This window comes from Lissotriton vulgaris, chromosome 6 (genome assembly GCF_964263255.1).
Source record: "Lissotriton vulgaris chromosome 6, aLisVul1.2, whole genome shotgun sequence".
In the NCBI taxonomy this organism is placed as follows: Eukaryota; Metazoa; Chordata; class Amphibia; order Caudata; family Salamandridae; genus Lissotriton; species Lissotriton vulgaris.
Window position 1 is genome coordinate 1,839,339,035 of NC_141694.1, and position 23,179 is coordinate 1,839,362,213.

General features: G+C 45.2%; 1 protein-coding gene across 2 annotated transcripts in view; it reads left to right on the forward strand.

Annotated features, from left to right (window-relative positions):
• The window catches only part of AGBL5 (AGBL carboxypeptidase 5), a 503,530-nt gene that overhangs the window by 475,519 nt on the left and 4,832 nt on the right, over positions 1 to 23,179 (forward strand). For both annotated transcript variants that reach the window (XM_086928124.1, XM_086928123.1), the window contains 3 exons: positions 8,567 to 8,604; positions 17,298 to 17,449; positions 19,760 to 19,863. In XM_086928124.1, the coding sequence (XP_086784250.1) occupies positions 8,567 to 8,604; positions 17,298 to 17,449; positions 19,760 to 19,863 (294 nt within the window). The remainder of the gene's footprint in view (positions 1 to 8,566; positions 8,605 to 17,297; positions 17,450 to 19,759; positions 19,864 to 23,179) is intronic.

A 23,179-nucleotide genomic window follows, 5' to 3' on the forward strand; every position in this document is an offset into this window, starting at 1 on the left:
TGTCTTGTTGTGATTTGGAGTATATTCTCCCTAAATCTGCTTTGCAGGCATTAGTAACTTAAGCCAGGAGCGTGAATAAATTATAGGTCTTATCATCCGCTTCACCATACATTGTCTTTTCCAAATAGAAAGTGGCTTTAAGGATATAAGTGTCTTTTTTATAAGATTGTCACATATTTCCATCTTAGAAAACAAACCTGTCATGTTGCATCAACTTAAAGTGAGTGGAGATTGTACAGTTTAGATCCGAAAAGGGCTGTTTCACTATGTTTTCACAACATGTTCGGTACCAGATTGCCAGGCAGATTATGGAAGAGCTGCATCAGGCAGAGATTGGAGCCAAGAGGTCGCCGACTAAAGAAACAATTGAGCATCTTACAAGGGGGAGAGTGGTCTCTACTGCCATCTTGAGAGAGGTGCTGAGGAGCTGCAAGACATGCACTTGTTTTTTCCCAACATTATTGCATTGAATCAAATGCCAGAGTGGATATCTTGTTTAGAAGATTAGTGTTTCAGATCATTTTGAGGTAGCTCAGCATCGTTTTGCTCATCTGAGACTTCTCTGCCTGAATTCTTTTAAGACATTTCTGGGTAAAGTGAAAGATTCTGCTGAGGTTTAGTGTATGTTAGGAGAAATCTTTAGTTCTGATGAATAGTGTGTTCCCTTTGCAGACTTTTTGGACCACCAACATCCCTAACCCCCCCACCCTTCCGGTCTTCGGACCCAAATGAACTAGAAAATTCTGAGAGATTAAACATTTCAGGTGGGGCAATGCCATATATGTGCTGGGAGTTTTCATGCCTGCTCGGTAAACTCCTTGGATGTGAGTGGTCTTACAAGATCATCAGATGTGTTTGAAAAAAGAATAATAAAGGTTCCTCGCCACGCGAGTTCAGGTGAGATGAAGTGTCTTCAGAGGCAGTGCAATATTAATCAGAACCAGTGTTACCAAAGGTACACAATCTGGGGCGTAGCTTTAACTTGTGGCGCCCGGGGCTATCCTTCAGATTGCCGCCCCCTGAGGGGGTGCTGGAGTAAAAGGACAGCGAGCATATGAAAGAGGTCCGAGATACACATAGTATTGCCGCTAATAGTCAGGTGAAGCTCACAACTTCTCCTCCACAGGCAGCCTGCTGCTAAGCTGGGCTCTGGTATTGGATGTGAAAGAACTTACTTACAAGCAAAAACTAATCACTTCCTGGGCTCGTCCGCAAACAATGTACAGTAGCTTGAGGCATGTTACCTACCTATGCCTTCCAAAGCTAGAAATGGAAAAATTGAAGAAGAGGTTCCCTGTACCAGAGTACCTGCTTGTTTCTGAGAAGTGCCAGTACTCTATAATTAAACGTACTACGTCACTCTTGAGAAGTGCCGGTACTCTCCAATTTAACGTATTACCTCACTCTTGAGAAGTGCATGTACTCTCAAGTCTCAAAATAAAAAAATTCCGGTACTCAGTACCTGCCCATTTAAAGCGCTGATGTCTTCCTAAAACACAAGTGCTAAGCAAAGTGGGTACACTCAGGTCTACTTTAATCTTCACTATCCATCAAATAACAGCTCAGCTGCTTTGTTAGTCTGTCCAAAGTGGGGAGTAGTGGGAGACGCCTTATAAGCCTGACATGGTTTTATTCGGCTGTTTGTGGAGTAGCTGTTGTCTCTTATTTTCAAGCAAGATGTTTAGAGTACTAAGGAGCTGAAGGTTTTGGCCTGTACTTGGGTGTTTTTTTAAAGTGGTGCTGGCGTCTGATGTGGATTTGTTAGGTTGAGAGCTGAGTTGAAGTATTGGTTGCCTACAGAGAAGCCTTTAAAGGATCTGAAGGTTTGATCTCTTTTGTGTTGAGCTTGGTTTGCTGGTAGGATCCCGAACAGGGAGACTGGGATGGCAAAGTGTTTGGTCCAGACCATGGGTAAAGGTGGTGTGTATATTGATTGATGGTTAGGTTCAGAAGACATGGTTGAGGTTGTGGCCTTTGGAGTGTGTTGGTTGTGAAAAATACTGTACCGAGTTAAGTGTATAGATTTGATTGAAGAGTTACTTTAATTTTTCTTTGCTTATCTTGAGTTATCTGGGAGGTTGAAGTTACCCAAGAGGGAGGATTAAGCATGTCAGATGGAAGATGTGGCGAGGAAATCTTAGAATCCATCAATGAAGTCCATGATCGGCTTGTTAATCAAACATGTCTTTCGAATAACTCAAGCTACTCTCAATCACAACAAGGCAGTAAGAGACAGAAATGTCAGCTATAGAAGTTTTTCTCAAACTGACCTTGCTTTGGTTAGGTCGAAGAGTTAACAAACATGATGAAACAGTTAATCTTAATTAACAGACCGTCACTGGGGTAGCAGACTCCAGGTACAAGTGAAACATAGAAGTCCGCAGCTGCTCAGACATGAGATAAATGCATATGGAACATATAAAAGGAACAGGTTCAGTGGTGACAAACATGAAGGGCATATGGATGATGGGAAATTCGTAATTTAGTGTGCTTTAGTGGCAAGAATAACTGGATTGTGTACAGTAGTGACAAACACAAGAAGGAGTGGATTATTATTAGGCAGGAAACAAAGACGAATGATGAAGGCATTAGGAGTGTGAGCATAATTGTAGACATAGTAGACATGTGTCCAAAGCTAACAGGTCATAATGTGTAGACAAGTGAAAAATCTGAAGCACATTAACAAAACTGGGAAAATCATTTTAATCAACAAATCTGCACAGCTGACTTCATTTGGCACAACCCCTGCCATGGTGGGCAATTTAACAGCAGTGTCACTGGTATTAAGCAATTCTAACGGCTGCTGCGTTTTTTTGCTGGGTTAGGAACATTTGTCACATAGACCATCATCTACTGCACAATCTGCAGGTTTCAACAATAAAAATTATTTTTCTTCTTCTAAAATGGATCAACAGTTATTGAAAATGCAGCAATGTGTTGCTGCGCAGTGGAAAGCCCTTCTCAAAGGTTGACCAGTCACTTTTCAGATGCTTATTGCTGTATTTGGGTATTACGCCAGTGCTAACGAGTTCAAACCTTTGTTCACACAGTGGTAATGTCAACAAATGACAAAACAATGAAGTAATACTATAAAAAAAATTGCAATAGTATGCTGCATAATTTGACTTTCTAGCTGCGTAATGTAGTCATCCCAGCGGCACAGCTAGGGCACAGGGGAAAGACATGTGCCCATAGAGAAAATAAACTTGGGCAAAAACATTCATGCACGCGTTTCCATGGATTCAACATGAAGAGGGGTGTGTATGCCATGTCAGGGTGATTTGCATTATGTCTGAGATCTCAATCCTTTTTGCGCTGAATAGCTGGCCGCCACTGCTTTAAAAGGGATTCCGCTTTTGGCAGCTAAGAAAAACGAGGCAAGAGACTGGGCCACGATTACTCAAGTTACAGCCATAACCACCCAGTAATAACTGCCTGCCAAATCCAAATACCGGCATTCTGGGACTTGTAGTTCTGATTTATAAGGGCGCAATCAGACCTAGACAGCAAGGACTCTGATCTCCTCTCATGGACCTGGGAAGCTTGAAAGCGCTGTACAAATACAGAATTAAGTAACACGTGCCGTACCTCAGGCTCGAAGTCGTCAGCTCACTGCAATTTGCACGCCTCTTACCTGTTCACTGGAAGGTCAGTTTGTAGAACTTGACAGGCCACCTCTCCCGGTAGTCCACGTTCCGCAGGTTGTAGGGGCCGCTCCTCCACGCATACTGGCGCGAACCTGCACTGGCTCTGCAGAGAACTGCACAAAATGGGCTCCGGCTCCAGCAGCGGGCAGCACTGCTTTAACACCAGCGATTCCACCATCATGTATGCTCGGAGGAACTGGGCGTGCACAAGCCCGAAGGGTGCCAGCCAGAACAGAGCCCCCAGAGCGCGGGCACCGTTCTGAAGCAATGCTGCGCCGTTACTAGATGTAGGCCAAATTACAGTATTAGCACACCTAACAGTGCCCTTTATAGCTTTCAAAGGCTATCTCTAGAACAAGAGGGAACGAGTAAAAAACGTGTGTCAAGGTCTTTCTGCCTGCAAGTGTAACAAGTAAAAACAAACTTTGCACCCAGCAGCCCCTTTGAGTTTAAATACCCCCCTGGACGTCATTTCGGTAGGGATTTTTTGGCATCTGACACATGACAGACAGCACGGCACAGCCCCTTGAGAAGTTGAGCTCAGTGTAGACCCCGTTTCATGACTGTCCCGTGGTTCGGAAAGAATCGCAAACGCACCACAAACGCCGGGGTTCGTCGCGCACGCTGCGCACCGTGGTGCATGCGCAGTGTGCTGCAGGCAAAATTGTTTTGCTTTTAAAGTTTTGACAAGCAGGTGCGCACTGCGCAGGCATTGCTTGCAATCGAAACGACGGTCGTGCGGCACTGGCCCGTTGTAGCGGCATTTATAATTTGGGTACACTCGCTGACTAATTTATAAAGGCCGCCACAACGAGGCAGTGCCGCCCTCAAAATATTGCCGCGGCTGTGCACAATTTCTACTTCTAAACAGAAAACAAGTGTAGGAGAGTAGTGCCTGCTTCCTATGGTTACCCCCACTTTTTGCTGTGCTTCACTGATTTTTCGACTTTACTTTACCCTGCTAATCAGACCCACAGCCTAGCTGTACTCTCTCTAAATTGATACCATGTACTTTAGGTACATCCCAGATTGGTTACTGAGGCACACTTGTGAGCCCCTGTATATGGTACCTTAGGTACCCAGGGCATAGGGACCCCAGAGGCCTACCGGGGCTGCAGCATGTATTGTACCACCCCTTGTTAGCCTTCCAAACTGACACCACAGGTCTGTACTTACAGCCTGGGTAAGGTGATGTAAGCACCCCTTACTTGGATATAGTATACTTATATCTACCTTATATATAGACACATATTAACCTATAAGTCACTCCTATGACAGGCCTTAACAGAGTGCTTGGTTTTGTGTGAGAGGGTGCCCAAGCATGAGCTGAGCCCCTCTGCAGCTTTCGGAACCATCGCCTTATAGCTGTTCTATGATATAGCCATACCATATACTCTTAAGTGCATTATAATCCTCGCGGTTAATGCTAACTTTGGTTTTCCTTTATCAAAACATGTCGTGTAAGGTGTCAAACACTTTGGAATACTACCCCACGCCAGTTCTGGCGGTGGGGGTAGCATTCCACCCTTCTAGAGGGAGAAGACATGTAGTTAATGGTAAACCCGGTTAAAGTTAAACAGAGCCCCAGCATCACAAAATGGATGCTGCTGCCATAGACATGCGTCTGCCCTCCTGCTGCTGGACGAAACTCCGGCAGGGGAGGCCTGGACAATAGGTTTCCTGTCCAGGGAGGTGCTGGCACCTCGCCAGACAGGCTTTAGTGTATTGGGGCAGGGTGGGTTGCATTCAGTGAATGCTTTTCAGACACTGCCTGGGGCACACAAGGTGCTCCATGCATTTCCCAGGTCAAACCGGACGCTGGGGCGCTCTGCCCATCTTTGCCGGTCTGCAGTTTTGAGGCTCCCACCGGACCGCGAAGAATCTGCGACACAGGACATGGACTTCCCGACATCTCTAACGCTGACCTGCGCTCCCAGCAAAGCTGAGACCTGTAGCGGACATGAAAGACGTGGGACCAGAACTCCTGGACATCCCGCATCTTTGCAACTGCACCTACTTCCCGAGGTATCCTGAAGTTGTGCATTGGGGTATTTGAAGCCCCTGCCCCGAGCACCTTTTGCACCGAAGCTCAGAGGCCTACACTCCAAGAGTGTCCCGTGGGCCCACTTTGTGCATTTCCGCTCGAGGCCCCTTCGTGGTTCCTAATCCGTTGGCTAGGGAGCCCCCACGAAATGCCATCTTTAATTTTGTGAGCTTTCCTGGTTGCGCCTGACGTGCTCCCACTCCTCTCCAAAGGAGGAGTCCGTCAGACCTTGCTTGTCTGCACCAAAGTCAATCTTGTCATCTTGCATGGGTTGCTGTTGCCAAGGTTTGTTGGGTCCAATCCGGATTCCGACACCGCAGTCAACTATATCCTTCGTGGGACAGCTCGAATCCAGCTCCTGGTCATCGTGGCTGAAGAGTCAAGCTTCACCTCTTTCACCTGAAATCACCCGACATCGGCTGGCATCTTCTCCTCGCGAACCTGGTCACTGGCTAGTGACCCAGACTCTGTCACCTCTGCTTTCAGATTCTTCACATCTCCTATCCACTCTTGGATCCACCCGGACACTTTTCCTATGGAGAGCTGCAGCATTTCTTCGCAGCTCTCCATAGGAATCGACGACGAAACCTGACACCAAAAGACACCTATGCACCCGGCTTCCCTGGGTGAGGTAACACGAGTACTCCGGTACTCCCATGGGTCTTGACTCTCGAAGTTTCCTAGTCTAAAAGTGTTCCATCGTAGTTCACCTAGAAGTGCCCTTAATCTTTAAAATTTTAACTTGTTCGTTCTCCATAGAAAGTCAATGGTGATCCGCGGCTGTGTTTAGACACTGCAAGCGTCCCCTGTGGGCCTCCTGCATTCTAACCTTAGGTGGTTATAGGTCGCCCCAGCTGTTCTACAGGCCCTAGGCCTGCTTTCTAACTCTCACGTGGTTCTTATACCACTATTTTAGTATATGGTTTGTGAGGCCCGTAGGGCATAACGTATACTGTGCAACTTATCGTATGCTAATTAAGTTCCTTGTATTGTACTTTTACCTCTGACCTCATGAAGAGTCCAGAGGGGTTGTGTTTAGAATAAATACATATATATTTGATATATACCTTGTGTGGTATGCTTTCATTTGATCATTCAAGAGATTATAATTGGTAAAACACGTAGCTTAACTTGCCTCTAAGTCTTAGCCTGCTCTCCACAGCTACCACTAGGATAGCTTCCTATAAGGTTGACTTTACAACCTACCATCAATAAGGGTCATTTGGACTGGTGCAAGGTGCCCACTAGAATAGTGAACATCATAAACCAGGCCAACTTCTCACAACAAGTTCCTTAGTTAAAGAAGTGGAGAGTAATATATGGGTTATTCCTACCTGGTAAGTGGCAAGCACTGCTTATTATGTTACACAGTGGGCAGCTTAGAAGTACCACATTCTTTATAAATTAAATACCTTAATGTACATGGACGATCTGCGGCTTCTTGGCCGGGTAATGGAAGGAATGCAAGGACAGTTGAATTTTCCAGCTTGATGCTTTAAATGTACACTTTGTGGAGAATTATTCATGAGGAGAAATTGGAGTTGTTACTAAAGAGTCCAACAGAACACAAATGGAGTATCCGTTGGCAGTGGATTGGAAAACGTGGGTGTCTACACGTTCCCTGCAATAATTTATAGGTGCATGGGAGGCGGGACAGACGGCCAGGGTGACCCAGGAAGGTCATTCTGTGGCAACACCGGGGAGATTCAATAGAGTCTATGGTGGCCAGCCTCAACTCCTTTGTAAAGGGTCTCCTAGGGTAAGGTTTTTTTAGGATGTACTGTAGGAACGCTTGGCCTGTAACCTGGATCAGAAATGTATTAGTGATGTCACCAAAGAGAAATGGAAGAGGCCAGTCTTACAAATAATAATAAACCGCTATTTCAGACCATAAGGTTACAATTTGGTTTAATGTCCGCGACGGTTCTGCCAGATACTTTCACAACGGGGTCTAAATACATTCTACATAGTACGTCTTGTTACTATCGCTGGGAGTTGCCTGCTTGAAGCGCTCAGCAGCTCGTCACCTTCAGCGCATAGATTTTTATTTGATGTATTTTTATTCTTGTTGCATAATGAAAGCAGCATTGACAGCACTCCAGACAGGTGGTGGGTGGGGCGATAAGCGAGGAATGAGCTGATGGGTCTTATGAAAATCACTGGTGGACATCACTAACACGAGAATCAGAAATATAACTTGGACCATTGCTGTGGACCAGCAGCCCCTTTGTAGAAGAGCTGCTGATCTATAAGATAAACACCCTGATTAGTCCATTTGTGATTTAAGCAGCCAGTCGTTTGATATCTTCATTGTACAGCGAGACTTGTTGCCTGTCTTGAGAAAGAGGTTTGGTGTTGCTGTTTAGATGGAAGCATTTGCAGTGGTCCTTGGAGAAAGCAGGTTCATTAGAATCCCAGCGGCGATAAAAGCAATGTGTGCACCTCTGGATAATGAGGTGGTGCTGGGTCTATGCTTTACCTGGAACAAGCAGTGATATAACCACATCTCCCATCTTCTTGTGCCTTGCAATCCTGCTCTCCTTAGGTGGTGTCAGATGTGCGGGGAGATGGTGGTAGGACACTGAGGTCTGAGAGCAGACTTAGAACATTCTGAAGGAAGGCAGTGAACCACAGGGATGGAGAGAGCCAGGGCTGTCATATTTTGTGCAGAAGGTCATGGTTCAGGAAGAGCTCAGTCACTGATAGATGCACTGATCCCAATGTGTGAAGACCACTGTATGATCCCTTTACTTAAAACTGGTTGTCGTTAACTGTGCGTTGCTCCTGGTATTTCAAGCGTCTGTGCGTCTGAGTCATGTCAATCACTTCATTATTCAACCTATGACCATTATTCTCTCATTTTTATTATTTCCAGAAAAGGGGTACCAACCAGAAAAACCTGCCGCTGTCAAGGTAAATGTTCTTTGCGATTGGACGCTTTTTCCCCCTTCGGGATGAAGAAAAGGCGTGCCTATGTGCCTGTGTGCTTTTAAGAAACAAGGGGAACCCAACGGGTAGCTAAGGACCATGGGTATAACTACGTTATAGAAAACAAAGGTGCCTAGCTTATTCAACATCAATACAATACAGTATAGGAACACAATGGAATACTATACGATTAAGGTTTCCTAGCCCAGCCGGGAAAGGAATTTATTTCCAAGAAACAATGTCAAATATACAATATAAAAAGAATAGCGTGACACAAGCCTGTGCCATACCAAAGAGGAAAAAGAAGAATAAGAGTAGAGTGAAAGGGGTGTTTTTCAGGCAAAGGAAGGGAGCAAAAACAGGGCACTGTAGACAAATTAAAGATTACTGACAGTATCGCCTGGAGTAGAGCATACACAATCTCATTTAACAATGTCGTAAGTGTAACCCCACTGGTGAGTGGGGTTACACTTAAGATATTGTTAAATGAGATTGTGTATGCTCTACTCCAGGCGATACTGTCAGTAATCTTTAATTTGTCTACAGTGCCCTGTGGGAGCAAAAACAGGGCACTGTAGACAAATTAAAGATTACTGACAGTATCGCCTGGAGTAGAGCATACACAATCTCATTTAACAATATCGTAAGTGTAACCCCACTGGTGAGTGGGGTTACACTTACGATATTGTTAAATGAGATTGTGTATGCTCTACTCCAGGCGATACTGTCAGTAATCTTTAATTTGTCTACAGTGCCCTGTTTTTGCTCCCTTCCTTTGCCTGAAAAACACCCCTTTCACTCTACTCTTATTCTTCTTTTTCCTCTTTGGTACGGCACAGGCTTGTGTCACGCTATTCTTTTTATATTGTATATTTGACATTGTTTCTTGGAAATAAATTCCTTTCCCGGCTGGGCTAGGAAACCTTAATCGTATAGTATTCCATTGTGTTCCTATACTGTATTGTATTGATGTTGAATAAGCTAGGCACCTTTGTTTTCTATAACGTATGTGCCTGTGTGTTGCATGGGACGAGCAATTCTTGCCTTAATTGCAAAAATCTTGCAAATGTCTTTTTCTAAATGTTTAAACCGAACCTCCTGTAGTGTCTCGAGGTTCTATTCGGTATCTGTTCAGCATTTCATCTATAGCACCCCTCTCCTAGCCTCATCTTTTTTGCTGTGTCATAGCAGTCCATCAGTTACTGTATCTGCAATTTCATCTCCCAGATATCATCCCACCCCCTGTACATCTTCCTCACTACTGTACTTTTATTCAACCAAAGTTGTGACTGTCTTCGCTTGTCTCCACTAGTGGTATCCGCTTCATGTTTAGCCTCCATGTTCACCCCTAGAAATCTAGTGTCTGGGCATCCATTTGACCTCTGTTCAATCTCCCTATTCGGTGTTGCATTTCTCCCATCTTGCTCCTTGTGCTGACATCTATCTTGTCTTCAGTTCCACTTCCTCTACTTTTTCTTTAAATTAACACACTGAGTTGCACCTTTGTCCACACTTTTCTGCACCCAGGATGCTGTTGATGGCTCTTTCATGCCCTGTGCCCTCTCATGGTCCTAAATTCTGGTATCCCCTCCTCTAAACAGCTCACTCCCCTCCTACTTTTTGTATTTGCCCCAGTCCTCAAATTTGTTTGCTTGCTTGCGATCTGGAGAGACTTTCCCAACAGACCCTAAAATCAATGGAAACGGATGTCTCCTTTTCTTCCACGGCTTGTTCTGTTACTCATATTATTGTAGAGTGCCCATAAGTGAAGTGATGATATGGTCTTGCTCTCGGCTGTGTGTTAAACAAGGCCTCCATGAGATAGCATTCACTGCTAATGTACAACCAGTGATGGAGCTTTCTAATGCTGGGTGCCTGGACATGAGCTGTATGAAAGGAAATGCCCTGAAGATGTTCCACAGCATTCGCCTTATACCAGGGGCGTAGCTTGGTCTATAAGATTGGTGGAGTGTGAGTTTCAGATTTTTCGACAATCAGGCTGGCATACAATGTTTACATCCATTATACAACAAGCGGGGCGCACACGAGGGGCTTAAGGGCAGTGGAAAGGAAGAAGAATGTGGATTGGTAAGAGTACTAAGAAGAAGACCCAATATCTTGTAAAATACCCAATATTTTTGAGGACTTTCAAAACAGAGAGCGTATGTGCGTTTTTGTCTGTGTATGTAAAAAATCCCCCTGAAATCAGACTGATAACTCACAGTCGCAATACCAGACAAAGTACCTGTACCCAACCATTTATCAGAAAATACACTATTTGGGGGTGTAACACCCCAGGCACCCTCCAACCCAAAGCTACACCCCTGCAATGTACTTTAGACGTCTTGGTTCACAACGTATATATGCACTGTGAGCTTGTTTTCTTGCTATGTGTCTGTGTCGCTGTAAACAGAACCGAGTGCGTGGCCTTTTCTTCTGTTTTATTATGAAGTGACTTGAAATAAATCCGGAACATCCAAGCTGATTTCCTTTCTACCTCAGACTCTTGTATCTGGACAAGAGCCTACAGAGCGAGGACACCTGAGAGGGAGCTCACCGGTCCATGGCTGGGCTTCGATGCTAGGGGTAGTATGGTCTCTTAGTAAGGTAATAGCTTAGGAATGTAGAACATTGACCCAGCTCTGAGAAGTTCAGGAGACTGTGGGATGATGCCGGTCAGTTATCTGGAGCCTGCAGAGCGAAGACACCGGAGGGGGAGCTCACGATCTATGAATGGGTTTCAATCCGAGGGGTGGTATGGTATCCAAGTATGGTATCAGCTTAGGAATGTAGAACTATAGAACATGGATCCAGCTCTGAGAAGGCCAGGAGACTGTGGGATGATGAAGGTCAGCTGTCTGTTGTCAGTCTTTGTGGATGGGACGTCTCCCATATGCTGATGCACTTAATGAAGCTGACCCTCTCAGCGGTTACTGCCTGTTGTCCTGCTCCCCTACAGGTAATTTAGTATGGATCTTATCTGAGATCCCGCTGAAGACTCACTTGCAGGTTATTTATCATTTATAGGTGCCCCCACTTTGCTGTGAGGAATCACCAACGAAACAAGGCATTTTTTTAATTTTCGTTAACAAAAGAAACCATAAACAAATTAAATATAACCTTACAATATGGTATAGTCAGGCATCATTAGTAGCAGTGGTCAATATACATGAGCAGATATAAATGGTTGATAGCATGTGGTACGTATTTCAGGGTACATAAGGACCACTCGTGCATGAATAAAAATAATATTTAAGAAGAAAAAATGAATAGAAACCATTTCCCCAACCCCTGCTGCCAGATTTGTAAGGGGGTGGGAGCAGTTGCCCTCGCATCATTGAGGATTGACTCTTTACATGTGGATGAGGTCCCCACACTCAATTCCAGCCCCTCGTTCTTGGATTGTCGCCGTTAGTTTCTCCCTGCTGTGGCGGTGCCATATTTTTTGTCCATCACCACTCAACTTGGGGGAGATCGGGGTCCTCAATTTCTGAGCTATTGACAATCTATCCCATAGAAAGTGCATGATGAATTTACAAGTCATTGAGCATGATGTCCACAATCTGCAATAAGACATTGAGCGTGTCTGTCGGTATTTGTACATTGGTAATCTCTTGGATAAGTATCAGATCTTCCCTCCAGAACCCCCTGATGTGTTTCCTCAACCATGACATGGTAGATTAGGAAGGCTGCAGCTGCCAGGGGCATGGTGGACTGACCAGACTGGCTACCTGACCCACGACGTCTGTGGGCACTGCACCCTTCTCCACGCTGAGGCCGGGGAGCATTCATTAATTTTTCAAACATGTGGATTTAGGCTCCGTCTATCCCATGCCAGTGTCATGAATACTGGGATATTACCCAGAAAGGGGTTGTGCACCTGTGGTCACAGTTAAAACCCACTCTATATGGGGAACACGAAGATCACAGTGTGGGCAAAGTGTGAGTAGCATCTGTGAACATTCAAAAGGAGCGTGTAATCTCTCTGCCCGTGATGGGTTGAGCGCCTTATGTGTACAGCGTTCAGGTCTACTGGCCACCCAGTGCTGCATCTCGTGATGGTGAGGTCCCACTGGCACTGCCACAGAGAAGATTGGCCGGGTCCATCACAGCATTCCCCCGGCCCCCCTTTATTGCACCATCCTCCACGAATCTCGCCACCATGGGTAAGAGTTGTGCATAAAATGCCTTCTTATTGTCATTGGGGATATAGATCAAGAAAATGTAACATGCCCTGTTGTTGGGCTCCAGCGCCTAATATTCTACCCTCCTTATCAGTGTACGTGGATTCCCACCCTAATCAATACTGCTTGGTTTTGGACTGTGATGTGGAATGGTATTCTAGAGGGCAGTGCTTAGATATCAGCCTAGAACCATCAGCAGTTTACAGATGTGTCTGGGTGTAGCATTACCTCTGCCCCATTGGTGTACAACCATTTAAATAAGGCTTTCCTCTTGATGAAAGCCTTTAAACCCTGAGGGCCTGATTCACAGAGGTAAACGTACATGTGTGTGCAAGTTTACCATTGTTTGCGATTCACAAAAGGGTTTTTGGAGTAGTATCTTTGACTGCAGAGTCTCCACACATTAAAAGATAGATCTGTCCTTAGGACTCAAAGTGCAAGTTTACCTTTGTGAATCAGGCTTTCACCATTTAGTGTCAGGAATTTGTTCTCATCTGGGAAACATTATCGATGGTCTATAAGTACATGCATACATGCATAGCGTATGCTATGTGCATGTACATACGCAAAGGCTCTCCATCCCGATCTAATTTCCTTTCCCCATCGTAGACGTGGAGACCCTTTGCCTTGCATCCAGTTGACCCCTTCCGGACGCAGTAACCTCACTGTCATCCTGTGCCCCTGATCATATGCCTTTCCATCTCTGGTGCTCCTGGTCCGGGTAGAATAACAGTGGAAGAAGACATAGGTAATCAATTTGAACTAGTACCCTCTTGCCCAACATTCTAAAGTTAAGCAATATGCTTTTAGATGCAAGGGTAAACAGTATTCCATTAAGAAAGAACCAAATAAAGAGCTTTATGTGCATTCTTATGTGAACCAAGCTCCATGGGCGGCCTGGGGCTCTAGGGTCCCCCAGACAGAGGTTGCCTCATTTGTATACCACTGTGGTTTACAAGTGCAGGATGGACCATCATGTCTGCAGCAAACATGGCTGCCACGGAGGACTCGGAAATAGATTGACACACCAGCAGTGGCGGCTGGCATGAAACGGGGTGGCGAGGGAGCAAGAGAGGAACAAAGAAAAACCCTTTGCTTCTCACATCCGCCGCCTTTCTTCAGCTTCGGTCCCAGAAGCAGGAAGCACACAGGCTCCCCTAAGCCAAGCACAACACTGCAGTGCTGTGATTGGTCTGAGGGCCATGGTTCGGGGCTCACACATGGGCAGGGAGCCTGTGCATGTTCCCCACCAGGCTGTGTACTAGAGCCTAGTAGGGATCATGCACACTTGGAGTGCCAATCACTCCTCCCCCTGTGCCTTAGCCCTGCCGAGCCCTAACCTAGACTGGTAGCGAAGGAAAATAAAATAACAATATTATCATTTTATTTGTCCTTTTTCCTGCTCGGAGAGCAGTGGGGCGACGCTCCTCTGCCTGAGCGGAGGAGCCGCCTCTGCACACCGTAGAACCTTCGTCTGATGCAAACCAGGACCCAATGGTGGTAGTTTAAAGACTTCCTGGTTTTCTTTTCTCGCCCTGAATGGTGGCAGCATTGGAGGCCACCCTCCCCTGCTGGCTGCTTCTTGTTCTTTTAATTACATTGCTTTGTAAATGGCAGGAGTGTGCATTCTTTCTTTGAATGGTGCACTCAGACTTTCCTTTCTCTGCAATTATTGCGCAGGAGGCGAGGTTCCTTCTCTGTTTCTGCTTCCTTTTTCTAAGTCTGCTGTAATGGCAGAGGGCTCCATTAGAAGGCCTTCTTCTGTGCTTGGGAGTCTGGTATTATCCTTCTTCAGAGTTCACTAGTCACTAGTTTGGAGGGTTTCTATTTTCACTGTCACTCTCCCTTAGTGGTAAATTGCTTGACTTTGGACATTTCTTGTGAATGGCGAACCGAGGATTTCTTATTTCTGTTTGTCTCTCCATGGGGGAGGGAATAACTGGTGTTTTCTGGTGAAGTGTGTTAAGGGTTTCCTAGGTCTGCCAGTGTGCCTGGACAGTGAAAAGAATACTGCACGCTTGCGCAGTGAACAGAATGGGTTCACCCGCGTCCCTGGACAGTGGACAGAATTCACTTCATTCCACAGCACTTAGGCAACATGTTTTAGAGGACATTATAGAGCAGGCAAACTGTCTGTCTTCCCCGGTCCACATCATTGGCCCTTCTCAGTCCCATTCCCATGGAGTGGTCTGCAAAAGTGACCTGTGTCCTCAGAACTGTAAATAAACATGCGGTTATCCCCTTCTCAGTGAATCGTCCCATGTGTCACATTCAGGGTCTTCTCGAAAGATGCCAAAGAAGGAGACTAGAAGGTCACAGGGTAGACTCAAGCGATCCTCCGTGGACCACAGAGACATGTGCAGTAAGAGGAATTAGTACCAATGCGTCCATTTCACAATCTATTACCACGCTCTAAAGACTCCGATTCTTTCCAACTCAGCCCAACAAATGGACGCGAAGCAGGGGAAGAACTGAGACAAAACAGCAAAGCCCATCTCTCAGAAGGGGCCTGATGGTTGGAGATCAGGAGCTCCAGGGATTGATCAAGACATGCTTGTCAGGGAAGAAGCCTGCAGCTCGATTCACAGGTTAGGGGGCAGCGGGTCACAGATAATCCAGAGTAGATGTCCAAACCCAAAGTCCTTAATCACTCCCCTTAACAGGCTAACAATATGCCAAAAGGGTGGCCTAGGGGGCCTTACTGTCTTTAGAAGGATCTCCAAAATTTGGAATCACTTTCTATGATTAATACGTTTTTAAAGCAAATATAGTTATTTTATTGATTTATTGCACAACAAAACATGGACACACAGCATGCGTAATCAGAGCATCATACTGCCCCTAGTATATATCAGTGTTTCACATTGCGCCTCTAAATAAACATACAAAACTGCAGTATAACCAGTGGAGTCAACAAAATTCCCCAATTACACTCTTGTCCACCAGAGGTAACCTACTGCATAACAGCTGCAGCACCATGAGCGGTAGGGTCAAACCGGAGCAAAAAAGAGGGAATTGTGTACACACACAGGCGCACGGCAGGTATTGATGTCCATAGCTCTCCTCGCCCTCTCAATCCGCACTCTGCATAGACCGCCGAGTAGCAGGGGAGAAACTGGCTACATGCGGAGAGGCATGCACCACGAGTGGGCTAAATATTTCCATGATTTCTTTCATATCTCGTGTAATTTTACTCCCATACCCTATCTAGGACAGGGGTCCCAAATAGCTAAGAAGTTCGGTCAACCCACATGTACCAGGGCAAGGCTCCATCCACCCCATATCAGCCCACACAACCTGTGCAGGGAAACAATCAATGTTTCACAACGAATAAGATTAAGGAGTAAAACTGAAAATTTGGTGAACACATTCCAACAAAGCCTTCAATGAAAACCTCGTAATCTAGATCTCCCGCGATTCTTCAAAGGTGTCCTTTAGTTTAAGGACACATCAGATCTCTCAAGAAGGAAAGTTGCACAAAAGCCAACTTTTTCCCCCTCGAAAGATCTTCTAAGTGGATCTCTGATTCTGTCATTGACACAAACATGTTGCACAACCACTAAAACAGAGTATCCCGGTGAAAGCGTGATGTAGCAGCGAGAGAGAAGTTCCCCCCAGAGGTAGCCGCACTCCCTTAAATAGATGAGCGGATCTTGGCCCTGCACAGAAAATAGACAAAAGGATCGACATGTGCATTTTGAGCCCAAAGTCATCCGCGCCCTGAGCAGGGAAACCAGGTCTCTGGCGAACAGCACTAGGAACCTCGTGAACAATGATGTCCGGATCAATTTCAACGGAACATCCCAACGCCCTTTGGTGTTAAACTTTGTTTTGGCTAAAAATAGGAGATGGGTGACGAAAATATTTGGCTACAGCAGGACCTAAAATATGTTAAAAAAAAAAAAAAAGATGTGCATAGTTGAATGGTCCGAGCAGTCCAAATGCATTTTGATAGGATGCGGAAACATAACCTACATGATTTTTTGAGAAGGAGCCAAAGACATTTATCTCCATCATCAACCATGAAGTTGCTGATGTGACCACTAACAGCTGGACAGCTGCTATGAATGCTATTGATTTCCCAGCCCCTTTGCTTTGTAAACTGTGCCAAAACTGATCGTGAGAGATCATTTTCCAATTCATTGTTTGTCATTTTATATTCAAACCTCTTTATTGAATGTTTACATCAATAACATTTCTAGATGAGAACACCGCATTAAGCACGTAATGGACACAACCACTGACTCACAGACTTAACAAACATAGTAACATGTACTGTAAAGTCACTTCTTAGTCAGTGATGATGTGTTGGATATCAGGTATATAGTGTGACTCACTCCAATTACCATTCTGATATGTCACGTAGGTACAGTTAATCAGAAACCAGTTTACTCTTTGATCATGTCACTGGTGTCTCAAACCACTGGGCTCTGAATTTTCATTTGCATTTTGTTCTTCGCTGACTCGTTCTCTTCTTTTCTTGGTGGCTTGCAGCTCCGTGCCTCCCTTGCGGCCCAGCCGGATTCCGGTGAGGAAGAACGGACTGCTGCACTCGCAGAGCTCCCTCCAACATGGTAGCGGGGAGCCCATCCTGAGAGTCTGGAAGTACTCGCCCAACAGGCTTCTGAAGCAGAGATCGCTTACAGGTGGGACTGCTAGACTTGTGTGGTGACCACCGGTGCCACTGCGGCAAGCGTTGGCCACTTGCTTCAATGGGAAACAGCCTTTACAACAAAGTTTTTACCTCATTGTGCCTTTACCACACATTTTTCAGCATGCATATTTTTACCGTGAATATGCATTTACAACGCATGCCAATACCACACATTTAACCTCTTCCCTGCTGGCCCGTTTCCGCCCCTGTGCGGTAAACAAACGAACAGGGGCGGGCCATGACGAACCCCAGCCGTCATCAGCACACGAGCACCGTAGTGCATGACGGCTGGGGTTCGTCATCAGCATGGAAGGGGTTAAGGTAAGTTGGGGGTGTGTGGGTTCTCCCCCCCCCCCCCCCAAATATATCGTTTTTAAATCTAAAAACAATGCGTGGTATTGACATGCGTTGTAAATGCATATTCGAGGTAAGAACATGCGTGCAAAAAAATGCTTGGCAAAGGCACACAATGTATTTACTTGCGTTGTACCTTCATACAACCGCTTCAACATGGTAGCGGGGAGCCCATCCTGAGAGTCTGGAAGTACTCGCCCAACGGGCTTCCGAAGCAGAGATCTCTTACAGGTGGGACTGCTAGACTTTGGTAGTGACCACCGGTGCCACTGTGGGGAGCGTTGTCCACTCGCTTCTCGCTTCAGCCTTCCTGTCAGCGTAGAGTGCAGTTAGTGTTCTCGACTCTCTTTGAAATCTAAAAGGTCTGTCACATACAGGAAGCCTTGTGCCACAGTTCTTCAAAGAAGGCCTTTGATTCTGATGTACACAAGCCTGCCTTCATGGGCAGGTCCGTGACTCGACCCCAGAGCTCTGCACACCAGCTAAAGATGGCACTGTGAAGGCCTCTCCCCCATCCAAGATTGTCACATCTACCTCGGCATTAGTGGAACACTATAGTTTAATCATCACACACAACATTAAACACAGTGTTCTAAGCTTTGAAGTCGGGATGTAGATTGGACTTGCCAGGGCCACAGTTGTTGAATATTGCAATAACATGTTCTGTAGCCTTACTCTCTAACGTATCATGTTTTAACAATCTTGGATACAAAACGGGTCCCAGCCATTTCGAAGTTAGAGCTGTTTCATTTGAGAAACAAACTATTCGCAGCTGATACCACTGAAAATATTATTGGAGAACAAAAAGCTTGTCATCCAGTGATCCACAGTAATCCATTTAAAAAAAAAACTATTGGCTCTGTACAGCTCTTTCTGCCTCTCATAGAACATTTGTTAGCTTAAAACATGTTCATGTGCGGGGCACAAACCTAATTTCTCATGTTAATGGCTATAAAAGTCGTGCCTTTTGTTCTGTCATCAGTAGCTTTGTTTAAAAATATTTGGGGACATATCAGTTTTCTGACTGCACTCTTTGAAAGCATTGAGTTTAAAATGATTTTACTTCATCAGTAAAACAAACTTTTATTAAAAGATCAAGAGAAGCATCACTAAAAAATAGAGCGCTAAGACTGAAGTCCAATATTCTCTCTAATCGCCTGGACATTAATATAGCCACTACCGTGGGCTATACTAGTTGGTAAAGGCCCTGAAACCGAGTTATAAGATGGAGCTGCAGCCGAGGGCCTATAACGAGGAGAGGGCCTTTAACAACCATTATAGCCCTTGCAGAAGGGTTATAAGTCCATTAGAGTATTGACCTTATAAATCAGGAGAAAACTTTTAACAACCAGTATAGTCATTGGCAGCGGGCTGGAACACTGTTTAACATCAGGAGTGTTGGGAGGTCCGCTGAAGACAATGAAGCAGCTCAATGCCCATGATGGCTGGCATAGACTTTCTGCTCCATCATTTCAATGTTTGACTTTCTGTTTCATTCATTTTATTTTAGAATATTCAGCCCTCGGTAGATTGAAGATCCGAATAGCCTAGTAGCTCTCTGCCACAGGATATACCAGTCATTAAAGCCCTTCTCCTTCGTTATAGGCCCTCGCCTACGGTTTCGGCCAATAACTTGTGCAGTGGGCCTTCGCGACTGGGATAACCCTTTGCAGCTGGCTATAATGCTACATTAGGAAGGTGGTGGCTCTCAGAGAAATGTAGTCAAAGGAGCTGGCCAAGCAGAGATTCAACCACACAGTACCTCCGCTAACATGGCGAGAACACGGTTTGTAGCAGGACGATCACTCATAGCAAAAGCATTACAGTTATAGTTACACATGAAAAAAGGTGGGCTGTTATTGTAATGTTGAGAGAGTGAGGCAGTGCCATTTAGTTCTGTTCCAGACCCTAACATTGTTCTTTGTGTTCTCCAATCTGTTTCTTACAGAAATATCAAGGAATGTCAACGCCTTGACCGAGCAGTCCTTGCCTCTCCTGAGACCAAAGACCGATGATACTCTCTTGGTGTCTGACAAAGAAGTATTGGACCAGGTAGAGTGCAGAAAGGGGTGTTGTGGGGATGAAATTGCGCTCAGTGGGGTTCACCGCTTTCATTTTAAGCCTCAGTTGCGTAATTATTAATATTTATTACCATTAATCTTTCTGCCCACTTGCAGTTCCCACAGTTATGAAAATTGAGAGGAAAAAATTACTTCCGATTTAAAAAAAAACCTTATTCAATTTTTTAATAGAAATGTATGTAATTATTTTTTTTCCAAACTTCATCGAAACACGTAGCATCCTTGCTACCTAAACTCTTTTACATTTTCTTCCTTGAAAAGAACAACCACTGGCAAAGCCAATAGGTTTCCCCTATGCTAGAGATAGTGGCTTTGCCAATGCCTTTTAGCCATGTTGTACAGCGGAGTTACGTAGCGTGGAGCTGAGACTAGTAGAGTTGTGTGGCAGATGGGAGAGTGGGGCAGACTCAACTGGAGTGGTGTAGAGTGAAGTGGAGCAGAGTGGTGTAGAGTGGCATGGCATAGAGTCGTACAGAGTAGAGTGAAATAGAATGGCTTGGAGTTGCCTACAGTATAGTGGCCTAGAGTGCAAAGGCGCTGAGTGTGAACCAATCAATCAGGGGTTTGTAAAGCGCAACTACTCACCCACGAGGGTCTCAAGGCGCTAGGAAGGGCAAGGTGCTGCTCCGTAGAGTGCTTGGGGTCATCCGAAGAGCCAGGTCTTGAGAGCCTTCCTGAACTGGGGCAGTGTGGGGTTTGGTGGAGGGGAGGTCATTCCAGGCCCTTGCTGCGATGTAGGAGAAGGACTTTCCTCCAGTGAAGTGGCGTAGAGTGGTGCAAAAGGAGAGTGCATGTAGATTGCAGTGGCATAGAGTGCAAAGGCGTAGAGTGCAGTGGCATAGAGTAAAGTGATACAGACTACAGTAGAGTGGTGCAGAGTGCAGTTGCATAGAATGGAGTGGTGCAAAGTAAAGAAAAGTGGTGTAGAGTGCAGTGGTGCAGAGTAGAGCAGAGTTTCATAGAATGCAGTGGTGTAAAGTGCTTTGGCGTAGAGTAGTGCAGAGTAGTGTGGCGTAGTGCACTGGCAAGGAGTAGAGTGCAGTTGTCCAGAGTAGAGTGGCGTAGTTATAAGCTGTAAAGTGCAGTGGTACAGAGTGATGCAGTGTAGAGCGGCATTGAGTGCAGTGGCATAAAATGATGCAGAGTAGTATGCAGTGGCGTAAAGTAGTGTAGAGTCAGTGGTGTAGAGTGCAGTGTCACAGTTTAGAGTAGAGTGAAGTAGCTTGAGCGGTGCAGAGTAGAATGCAGGGGCATAGAGTGCATTGACGTAGAGTGCAGTGGTGCAGAGGCTTAGAGTGGAGTGGCGTAGAGTTGAGTGGCATAGGGTGCACAGGTGCAGCGTGGAGGGGTGCAGGGTGCAGTGGTGTAGAGTGCAGCAGAATAGAGTAGAGTGGAGTGATACAGAATAGATTAGAGTGCAGTGGCCTAGAGGGATGCAGTCAAATGCCTATGCCTGAGCCTCGGTTCAAGTTCTATAGGGCCCTTAATCTCTGAAGAGAAGCCACTCTCGTAGATTTTGTCAGTAATTTAAAGAGGCACTGTAGTGAGCTAAAGAATGATGAGGGATTAAACCCAGACCAGTTGACTGGGGGTGAGTATTTGATTTGCTCAAATGCTCTGTCCATCATCTCCTTTGTTATCGCATTGTTCGCCCTGAGTTGGCAGGGTATGCCCAGACGTGGGTCCCTTGCTCACTTTGCCACTGGATTCAAGATAGGCTAGCTGATGAGGGTGATGAACCCGAAACCGGTCCCAGGATGCTTGTTTACGGTCCAGGGAAGACCTGGCTTGGCAGTTCGGGCTGGACTGTTCCCATGAGGCACAGGGTCAGACTGATTTGCATATTGCCATGTCTGAACTGGGGTGGTGGAGTGAGCTAAAGAATGATGATGGATTAAACCCAGATCAGTTGACTGGGGGTGAGTGTTTGATTTGCTTAAACGCACCATCCATCATCCCCTTTGGCATCGCCTTCTTTATTTGGGAAGCATGCAGAATCACAGCCACACTTTATTTTTGTTTATTCTGTGCCACACACCTATGGACCTATTCACTGTCCTAGATGGGCTGATTTGCTTACATTGTTAGGCAGGGAGTGGGAGGTAAAAGAAGCAACGTGAAAGGGCGGCAGGTAGGAGGGTATAGAAGCTAAATGCATGGGGATATGGAATGAAAACACAAGCACTCATATGGAATGCTTTAACTTAAATCAAAAGTAGCTCCTCTAACAGGAACAGAGGAAGGGCATGAGTACTTGGTCCATGCTCCAGGGGAGGGCCAAAAACAAGAGGAGGACATGACACAGGCATTTGAAGACAAACTGGAATGAAGGAAATGGTAAGCTACGGTCTGGCTTTAAGCCCCCTGTATGTAAACAAAGTGTCTTATAGAGACAGCGCATGCTTTGTCGAGGCAAAACTTAAAAATGTTTAACGCAGATATCTTACATAGACATGCTGCGTCACATAGAAGAAATCTGCACTGTCACTTTCAGCAGGTGAGGAACTCTGCAGTCCCACCATACAGCCCAATTATTGTTGACCCTCTCGGTTCTTTTTGATGGTCCACTGGATGGATCTAAGATAACCTGCTTCTATTGCTGTGGGCCCATCTCATGATAGAGAATGCACCCTAGTGACATTTGACCCCTTGGTTCATTGTGATGGAGGATGCAGGATCTGAAGGATGTAGAATCTAAGATAACCTGCTTCCACTGCTGTGGCTCAGTCTCTTGAACATTTGTGTCATGAAAACAGAGGTAGGATGCTGGTTGTCTTCATGATATCACTGCCATCTGATGTGCCCATCACAGGCCAAGGCCCTACACCCGTTTACAAAGAACAGAGCTCTCTTGTGTTACATCATAATGCTATGTTGCACATTTTCACAGAGTACAACGATTACCACAAGGACGCGAGATTGTCACAAACACAAAATACGCTTCTTTTTTTTTTAAAGTTCAAAATATTTTATTGAGTTATCATATTAATCAATGAACAAAGACAATACAGAAAAAATATTATTAAGTGAAAATACCTAAACACAATAAAAAGATGCAAAAACATCAATTGAATTACAATAGGCAACAAAAGTGCAAATATTCTCTGAAAAACGAAAAAGGGGGAGGGAAAGGAAACAACTATAACATTATTGCATTAACTATAAATAGAGCTACTATACTGTAAAAGTTAGTCTAATATAATATTGATTATAAAGAAAACTAGATATAAATATATAATCAAGAAGATAAATATATATCAACAGGTTTCCAAAAAGAGTGATAAGGA